Source organism: Lithobates pipiens, unplaced genomic scaffold, assembly GCF_037356315.1.
Source record: "Lithobates pipiens isolate NorthernLeopardFrog02 unplaced genomic scaffold, aLitPip1_a1.2 Scaffold_16, whole genome shotgun sequence".
Taxonomy (NCBI): Eukaryota; Metazoa; Chordata; class Amphibia; order Anura; family Ranidae; genus Lithobates; species Lithobates pipiens.
Genome location: NW_027507748.1, coordinates 351505675 through 351514693, shown reverse-complemented (window position 1 = coordinate 351514693; position 9019 = coordinate 351505675). Strand labels below are relative to the sequence as shown.

General features: G+C 43.1%; 1 protein-coding gene across 1 annotated transcript; it reads right to left on the bottom strand.

The window, feature by feature from the left end:
• Positions 1-699: 699 nt before the first annotated feature.
• SMIM12 (small integral membrane protein 12) lies at positions 700-8555 on the bottom strand. Its single transcript, XM_077481909.1, has 2 exons — positions 8473-8555; positions 700-1463 (listed from the first exon to the last, which is right to left on the bottom strand). The coding sequence occupies exon 2, from the start codon at positions 1405-1407 to the stop codon at positions 1132-1134; it is 276 nt and encodes a 91-aa protein (XP_077338035.1). The 5' UTR covers positions 1408-1463; positions 8473-8555; the 3' UTR covers positions 700-1131.
• Positions 8556-9019: the final 464 nt, after the last annotated feature.

Sequence of the window (9019 nt, the reverse complement as noted above, 5' to 3'; positions counted from 1 at the left end):
GAGAACTTCTACACACAGAGTTGAATTCATTCAAAGTGTAAACATTGTATCTCTTTGATCTTTTCTTGGCAGACTGCCCAGAGAGGAGACAAGTCACTGCACTGCTGTCTTCAGGCAACTTGCATTGACTTCTATTACTGAAGTAATTTGCAAGTCGCGCTGAATATATCACTGGCCTTTTTTAACAGCACAATCGGCCGATGCTGATGAATTAAAAAACGCCAAATATCGGCCGATATATCGGTCGACCTCTAGTATGCTTCACATACTAGAACATGTTATATTTTTATACCTTAAAAGGAAGCCCTCCTGCACTGAGATCTCAGAGCTGCAGCGGGCTCCCATCTTCCCCCATTTTGCTTCCAGGCTCTGGCTCTGTTGCTGGTCGGAGCTGTGATGACATCACTCCCGCGCATGCGCACAGGAGCTGGCGATTACGACACATGGATTGGAAGGAACATTACGACTGGCCATTCCTTCAGACTGCATGCACCAGTGACGTCATTGGCTTAATGTAATGTAAATATCTCCTAAACGGCGCGTGTTTAGGAGATATTTACACTACCTACAGGTAAGCCTTATTATGGGCTTACCTATAGGGAAAAGTAATTTATGGAACTTTACTTCCACTTTAATAATATATTACATGATTGTTTTCTCATTACAGACTGGACATCTCTATTTAGGAAAAAGATATCATTTATATTTGTATCATGACATATATCTTTATTTAGAAGAGAAAAACACATTTTGTTCTGTTCATGTGGCAATGCAGTGAGTGAGCCCAACCAGAAATAAATCAGATCAGATGTTGTGTATCAGAGATATACAACATTCCATTTATGTATTAGATCGTTTTTATATAAGACTCAGCATGGGCGACAGCAGCAAAACAGCCAACAGCAATCCATTTTTTAGGGATGAGCAAGTTTAGAGGTGAAAGACTTGAAACCAAAGAGGTAAAAGGATTCTGCTGGAGAGCCCATCAGGAGGAAATATAGTCAATATTATAAAGATGCACCATCGATCTTCATTGTTCTGGACTTAAGGGCTGTAGACAATGTTCTACCATCAGGTCTCTGGTACAATCAGAATAACATCTAAAATTAAGAAATGGAAGGTTTTGTATTTTTAGCTTTTTTCTGGTCGATTGCGATTAAGGGCAGCTTTGGGTGTAAATTCCAGTTTTTCCTTCAGACTGGTGACTTGAGTGAGATCCCGTCCTGCAGCCTCCTGTAGGATTCTTTCTTCTCTTTTTTCTAAAATGCTCTGCTCTTCTTTAGTCTGTTGTGGGGTTCCACGAATAAACCATTCCAAGTGATATCCCACTGCTCCCACCACGAGTGCAACTGGGAAGGTAATGTATGGAGCATAAGTCCTTGCTGCAGCAAATATCACAGGCCACATTATGGCTCAGATAATTGCAAAGCTACTATTGTAGAAAGAGAGCTTCAGGTGACAGCCTGCAGTAATCGGGATGACAGAAATGATTATGATTACCATGCATTAGTAATAATTATAACAAACAAAGCCATTAAAGTAGTTCTAAAGACTGAAGGTTTTTTACCTGAAGGTAAAAAAAACATCTGTGTACTTACCTGAGATCCCTCTCGATCTAGGAATGTGCACGAGAGCCTCAGCTCTCAGGGGACTCTTCCTTCTCATTGGCTGAGCCACTGGCTCCCTCTGCTGTCAATCACAGTCAATGAGCGAGTAGGGGAAAGACACAACATGACATAAATTGACACGCTGAGCAGCGGCTCTAAATCACGTCTGCCTGGGTGCCCCCATTGTAAGCTGGTTGCTCTGGGGGCACTCAACAGGAGTGAGGGGCCTGGAGCACCAGCGGGGCACCTGAGAAGAGGAGGATCTGGGCCACTCTGTGCAAAACCACTGCACAGAGCAGGTAAGTATGGCATGTTTTTTTTTTTGTCTTTAATATCACTTTAAGCACCTCTAAAATGACACGTTGGTTTTATTAATATTCACATGTATAGGTTTAAAGAGCTCATCAGAACTAAAATTAAAAAACAATTAAAATTAACTGGTTGTAGACTTTCAGTGTGCAAAAAATTGTAAGGTGGAGAGCCAAGCAGCATAAAGCAGTAAAATGCTGCATAGAGCTGCACAATTAATCGACAGGAATAGTTATTGCAATCTTGACAAAATTGTTTCACAATTCTTTCTATGCAAAGAATTCTCTCTCTGCTCTTCTGAAGCCACAGCCTTCAAAAGGAAGGAAGAGAAAAACTGGGCAGTCTGACAAGAATCAAAACATTCTTTATCAGTTGAACTGAAGTATAAACATTGTAACAATTTGTCAATGGAATAGACTTTGTGTGTAAGTGAAACAAGTTTAACCACTAAACCCTTTTCTGACATTTGTTGGTTTCAAGTTAAAAAAAAATTATTTTTGCCAGAAAATTACTTAGAACCCCCAAAAATTATGAATATATATTTTTTTAGTAGACACCCTAGAGAATAAAATGGTGGTTGTTGTAATATTGTATGTCGCACTGTATTTGTACAGCGGTCTTTCAAATAAATTTTTTGGGGAAAAAATTACTAATTAAAAATAAAAAAAAAACTGAAAAGTTAGCCCTTTTTTGTATAATGTGAAAGATTTTAGGTCACGAGAATCGTGATCTTTTTATTCTAAGCAAAAAAAATTGTGATTCTCATTTTGCCCAGAATCGTGCAGCTCTAATGCTACATCTCAGCTCTGATATTTGCCATAACAGCTAAGGAAGGCAAGAATGGGGTTTCAATCTGTATAGGGACCTGGTGCCCATCCTGCAATCATGTGGTCCTTTGGCTACTATCATGCAGCCCTCAGGGCCTCTGCAGGCAGTAGTCTGTATTTTTCTTACCTAGGCAATTATTCTGGCCAGTAAAGGAAACCTATTCATACACAGGATTCTAATAATTAAAGGAGAAGTCCAGCCTGAGCTCGTTTGGCTGGGCTTCTCCTATGGGTCACAGGAGTGCAATTCATTTTGCACTCCTGTGACCTGTTTTCAGCAGAGAGCAGTCTGAAGTCCGCTCTCTGCCGACGCCACACAGATTAATCCAGGCACAGCGGCATCATGACAATAAAGTCTGGATCCGCCAGGTGCCTGGACTGATGCCCGTTTCAGCCTCTCAGCGAATCACTGAGAGCCTGAAACGGCCACTCCCTGCCCCTCCACAGCTCAGCGCACCAGTGAGCGAGGAAGAGAAGAGAGGAGAGCTGCTGACTGACAGGCAGCAGCTCTCTGCTCGGGAGCTGTGAGAACCGAGCCACCAGCGAAGTTCAATGGCTCGGTTCTCAGTGAAGAGGCGGCGGGGGACACCTAGGTAAGTATAATGGGGAAATAAAGAAAAAAAACATACTTTTCTTTTAAATGGCTTTGTTTATTTCATTCACAGTCTATTTTCTGTACTGTCTATTTCATGTTTACTGTTTCCTCTGATCTTTGATAGTGGATCTTGCAGAGAGAAATAAGGTACAATTATTTAAAAAAAAAAGGGATTTTTTTTGTCTTCACACAGGTTACAGAGAGATGAGAAATACGGTAGTCTGATTGCGTTTTTACTGCCCCCCTATTCCACCCAGCAGCAAATTAACACCACCAGTGGAGATGTTTGTACACAATATCATGGTTACAACTAGGGGTCGACCGATATCTTTTTTTTGGCTGCCTTTTAGGCCAATATCAGGTGTTGATATTCTGTAGATTCGTTTTTTTTTTTTATCACTGTTATTGGTTATAGTAATAGGAAGCACCGGTACTCGTTATGTTGGGATCTGGGGTCCATAAGACCCCAAACCCCTAGTCTGCACTTAAAAGTATTCCAAAATGTCAAGATCTGCATTTTTGAATACTTTCTATTTTTTAAAACTGGCGCCTTTAGGATGCCAGTAATCCGGAAGTGAAGGCATGACATCGCTTCCGAGTTGTTTGGGTCTTAAGCCAGCCAGCCACTGGACATGCCGGCTGGTTGTTCGGGCCTCCTGGTGGGACAGAAGACCCAGTGGAGTGGAGGGAGGGGGACTGTTCCCTCCCGCTCCTTGTAATAACAGCCGAGCAGCTGCTGAGCCGCATCGTCATTATTACAAGAAAGCCAACTCTCCGCTCTAAAGAACGGTACCGGGGTGATGCTATCGGTAAGTTTATTACTGATACCGAAGCTTCAAAAAAAGTGAATATTGGCTGCACCGATAATCAGTAGACCCCTAGTTGCAACACAGCAAATTTAAATAGCATCATGTTTTTGGCAGGCAGTACTGCTGCCAAACAAACCGATACTGCAACCACATCTAATGCAAGTGGTTGTGGTAAGAATTCTCCAAAAAATAAAAAGTGTCCAGAAGGTGGCAAACCAAAGAGTGTGACCAGGCAGTGGGTAAAGTGAATAGAATTCTAGGATGCACCACTAGAGCAGTCACCAGCAGGAGGTCTGGATTCCCCTATATAGATCTTTAGTGAGACCTCATATAGGATACAGAGTCCAGTTCAGGAGAACTCACTTACATTTTGGGTAGAGTAAAGCCTCGTACACACGGTATAATTGTTGGCAGGGGATTGACTGTTGACAGACTATTGTGCTAAAATCTTACAGTTAGTACGCTCCTTTTGACAATTGTCAGCCAACAAACTGGATGACAGGCTAGTACATTTTGACATCAGATTTTCGTATGGTCAGTACAAAAATCCGTCACACAAAAGTCGAAAGTACAAACACGCATACTCTGAATCAATGCTCAAGAGCTGAAATTCCTCACAGTACATCACTACGTTTGTGTTTGTGGCATGGCAATTGTGTACCGTTTGTATGCAAGACAAGATCCTGGCACACGCCCTTTTGACAAAAATCAGACGCTTGGTTGTCAACAATTGTATCGTGTGCACAAGGTTTAAAAGAGGAGTACAACCGCTGTCAGTTTTTTTTTCCCCATTAGGGAGATTTTCCTTCACTTTCTATCCCATAGCCAAAACAGGAAGCGACAACAAATCCTTACAAAGGTTGCTACCAGAACCAGTGTGCACATTGGAAGATTTCCCTTCTATCCCTATTCTGGGGACATCCCAAAATGTGTTAATTCCTTTCAGTTTCACTCTTGGGTATAACGATAAACAGAACAAACCGAAAGAGTTAATCTCCCTAACGGGGGCACTGACAGCAATTAAAACAGACAGGTGTTCTAATCTAATCTCCACTAAAAACTACAAAAAGGTTTTGCTGTTAGCTATACTTTATTGTATTATTTACGTGGATGTAATGACGGGGATACAAACACAGCATGGCTCCCTCTTACAACCAATTGTCTCATAACAACAAATTAAGATGGGAATCCACCCCCCCCTGCTGCGTTATTGTATTCTAACAATGGATACCCCTCCCCTGTCAGAATACACTGATCAGCGCTGCAGAGGCTAACAAAACGCAGATTTTCCAATATGACCGTTCAACAGAAGCTTATCTAATGATTGGCTTCTGTTGAACAGAAAGGGCTACACACAGAGTAAAATTTGGCCTGTCACTGCTAAACTGGCCAAATTTTTGATTCATATGTACCTAGGCTTACCTACTCTTCATATTATCAGTAAGGCAGCACCTGCAGAGCCTGCCAGGAAGTTGGCACTTCACAGCGCTAATCACAGGCAGTGAGACATTTCCCGATCTCTGCAGCCGCGCATCGGGACAATGTCTCACTGCTTGCGATTAGCACAGCGCAGTGCCGACTTCCTGGCGGGCTCTGCACGTGCCGCTTTCGAACACGCCTGAGCTCATCCTTCATTATCAGCTCTCCAAACCTTAGAAACCAAAACCCAAGTGTAACATTTTTTTTTTAGAGGACATGGGAAGCAGGAAAATGACAAAGCTCTATTCTAAATAAAGATCCATTATAGGGGCATAATAAAATCATTTTAGGTTTTGGAATGCCAGTGACATTAAACAGGGTTTCTGCTCACAGTTTCTCATTGTTAATATAAAGCATAAATCATGGTGAAAGCCAAAACTAGTATATGGGTCTTTTTTGACCCATGACAGGTGTGTTGTATGCATTTAGAGAGCATTTCTAACACATATAAATGCATGTAATTATTTTTCAATGGTACCATTCACACCGAGGGAGGGGGATTTACTAAAACTGGTGTGCACAGAATCCAGTGCAGCTGTGCATAGTAACCAACCAGCTTCTAACTTCAGCTTGTTCAATTAGGCTACTTTCACACTGCAGTTTATTTACGAAAGGCAAATCCACTTTGCACTACAAGTGCACTTGGAGGTGCAGTCGCTGTAGATCTGAGGGGGGCGTACAAGGAAAATAAAAAAACAGCATTTTTGCTTGTACATGTTTAGATGATAGAATTCAGCAGAGCTTCCCCTCATTTCATATCTTGTCCTCAAATCGACAGCGACTGGACGTCCAAGTGCACTTGAAGTGCAAAGTGGATTTGGCTTTAGTAAATAAACCCCATTGGTTTGCATCAAAACAGCCTGTAAAATGCCTATGCATTAATGGAGCATTTTTGCTGCACTTTTTCAAGAAACAAGTGACTCAAAAACTGCACCAAACATGCTTAGTGTGTGCGTTTTTGGGGTGTTTTAGATGTGGTTTCCATTCATTTCAATGGGGAGGAGCATTTTTGGTGAGTTTTTTTTTTTTTAACTCATCAAACATGCTTCAAAAATGCAACAGAAGCGCACCACCCCAGTGTGAACATATAAATAGAATTAAAAGGGATGCATTTTTCTTTAGCTTTAAAAAAAAAAAAAAATAAACACTTCAAAAACTCCTTAGTGTGAAAGCAGCCTTAAAGGGGTTGTAAAGGCAGAAGTTTTTGTTATCTTAATGCATTAAGATAAAAGCCTTCTGAATGAATGAATGAATGAAATACTTATATAGCACACAATGCGAACTGAATCGCCTCTAGGCTTCTGTGTGCAGCAGCCCTCCTAACACTTACCTGAGGTCCTTCTCTGTCCACGAGTGTCTCAGATGCCTGAGAGTCTCCTTCCTGATTAGCTGAGATACAGCAGCGGCGCCATTGGCGCCTGCTGCTGTCAATCAAAGTCAGCTAGCCAATCAGGGGAAAGAGAGGACGGGCTCTGTCTCTGAATGGGCACAGGGAGCTGTGACTCAGCTTGGGTGCCCCCATAGCAAGCTGCTTGTGTGGGGGCAGGATCATGGAAGAGGGGGATCTGGGCTGCTCTGTGAAAATCCACTGCAATAGAGCAGGTAAGTATAACATGTCATTATTTTTATAGGAAAAAAATGAGCCTTTAGAATCACTTTAATGTATTCTATGCATTAAGATATAAAACCTTCTGTGTGCAGCAGCCCCCTTCAGCCCATGTTCATATCGGGCCAATTTGACACGTCAAATTGGAGCCTATTGCTGGCAATGGCACCATTCGAAAAGGTACAACGCCGACTTTACAGAGCCGCACTGATTCCTAAAAGTAGTTTGTGCACTATTTTTGGCGACTTCGGAGGTGATTTCAATAGACATCTGTGCATGAACCAGCACAGATGTCTGTCAAAACGCCCCAGAAGTCAGACTGAAATGCCAGTTTGAAATTATGCAAGTTCAGCAGAACTTGCATGATTTAAAACCTACCCTCAGCATGAACGTGGGCTAATACTTACCTGCCCTATCTCAATCCAGCAATATGCACGAGTGCCTCAGCTGTCTGGGACTCCTGATTGGCTGGGGCAAAGCAGCAGCTCCATTGGCTCCTGCTGCTGTCAATCAAAGGCAGTTAGCCAATGAGGAGGGGGGGGCAAAAAGTGGCTCCGTGTCTGAATGGACACACAGAGCAGCAGCATGGCTCGGGTGCCCCACAACAAGCTGTGTGGGCACCTGGTAGGAAGGAGGGGCTAGGTGCATCGACAAGGGACCCGAGAAGAGGAGGATCTGGGCTGCTCTGTGCAAAACCATCTACATAGAGCAAGTAAGTATAACCATGTTTGTTATTTTTAAAGAAAAAAAAAGAGACTTTAGTATCACTTTAAGTTTTTTGCCAATAAAACCTAGAACCTGCTTGGTTACTATGCACAGCTGCACCAGATTCTGTTTTCACCAGTTTTAGTAAATCCCCCTGAGTGGTTAGAGAAAACTGAATTGTGTGTGTCCTAGATCTGATTGGCCACCTTAATGCACCATGTACAATGGGTGTTTAGCTCTGGTGCATGGGGAGCTGCAATCAGGAGGAGCAGGTGTCCCATTCAGCTCTGCTGCCAACAGCCTGTAGTGTATACCTCATTCGGAAAAGCTAAACATAGGAGTGTCAGTTCTATTAGTTGTGCTCGTTTTGTAATGGAGGGAGAGGTTCTTCTTTAGCTATGTAGTAAAGTCTCCTCGGGTTATGGGTGACATAGTGTGCACAGCTTGTCCCGTCCCTATGTGAATTCAAATTATTAGAACTAGCACAGACTTGTGTACAGTGTTGTGTTATAAAGTAACACTCAGCCTCCCTTACCTAAGTGACATTGAGATCACGTCTACGTCCCGTCCACTACAGGGACCCGGAAGTGATATCAGCAGAGGGACAGGAAGTGGGAGGGGTGTAAACTCAAACTCCGGGAAAAACAACTTCCTTGTCAGCGTCACTCTGTTCCTAGACGATAGGGTAGAACTGAGGTGCAATGAGAAGAATGACAGGGATGCGCTGGTAGCAACGAAGGGTTGCTGTGTGATGGGGAGTTAGATAACAGGGGGTGGAGTACACATGGCTGCACTGTTAGCATTGTGTATGGAGTGCAGTGCTACAGGGAGGTGCAGGTGGAGTGGACCCAGGTGAGGTTTGGTGAGGGCGCTGGCACAAAGAACATGGTTGCACTGTTAGCTATGCAGGGTGACATGGGGTGCTTGGTGATGGGAAATGAGGGAATCAGGAGGTTTAGTGTCAGTGCTAAAGGGTGACTGGAGATGGTGGTGGGTGCATTGTAACCATTACAGGGCGACATGGGAATGGTGGATGACAGAGGGTCCATTATAAGGGTGACTGTGGGTGCAATATAAGGGCC

Bases quoted from the DNA above. Each gene is read 5' to 3' on its own strand.
- SMIM12 (XM_077481909.1), bottom strand. From the start codon at position 1,407: ATGTGGCCTGTGATATTTGCTGCAGCAAGGACTTATGCTCCATACATT.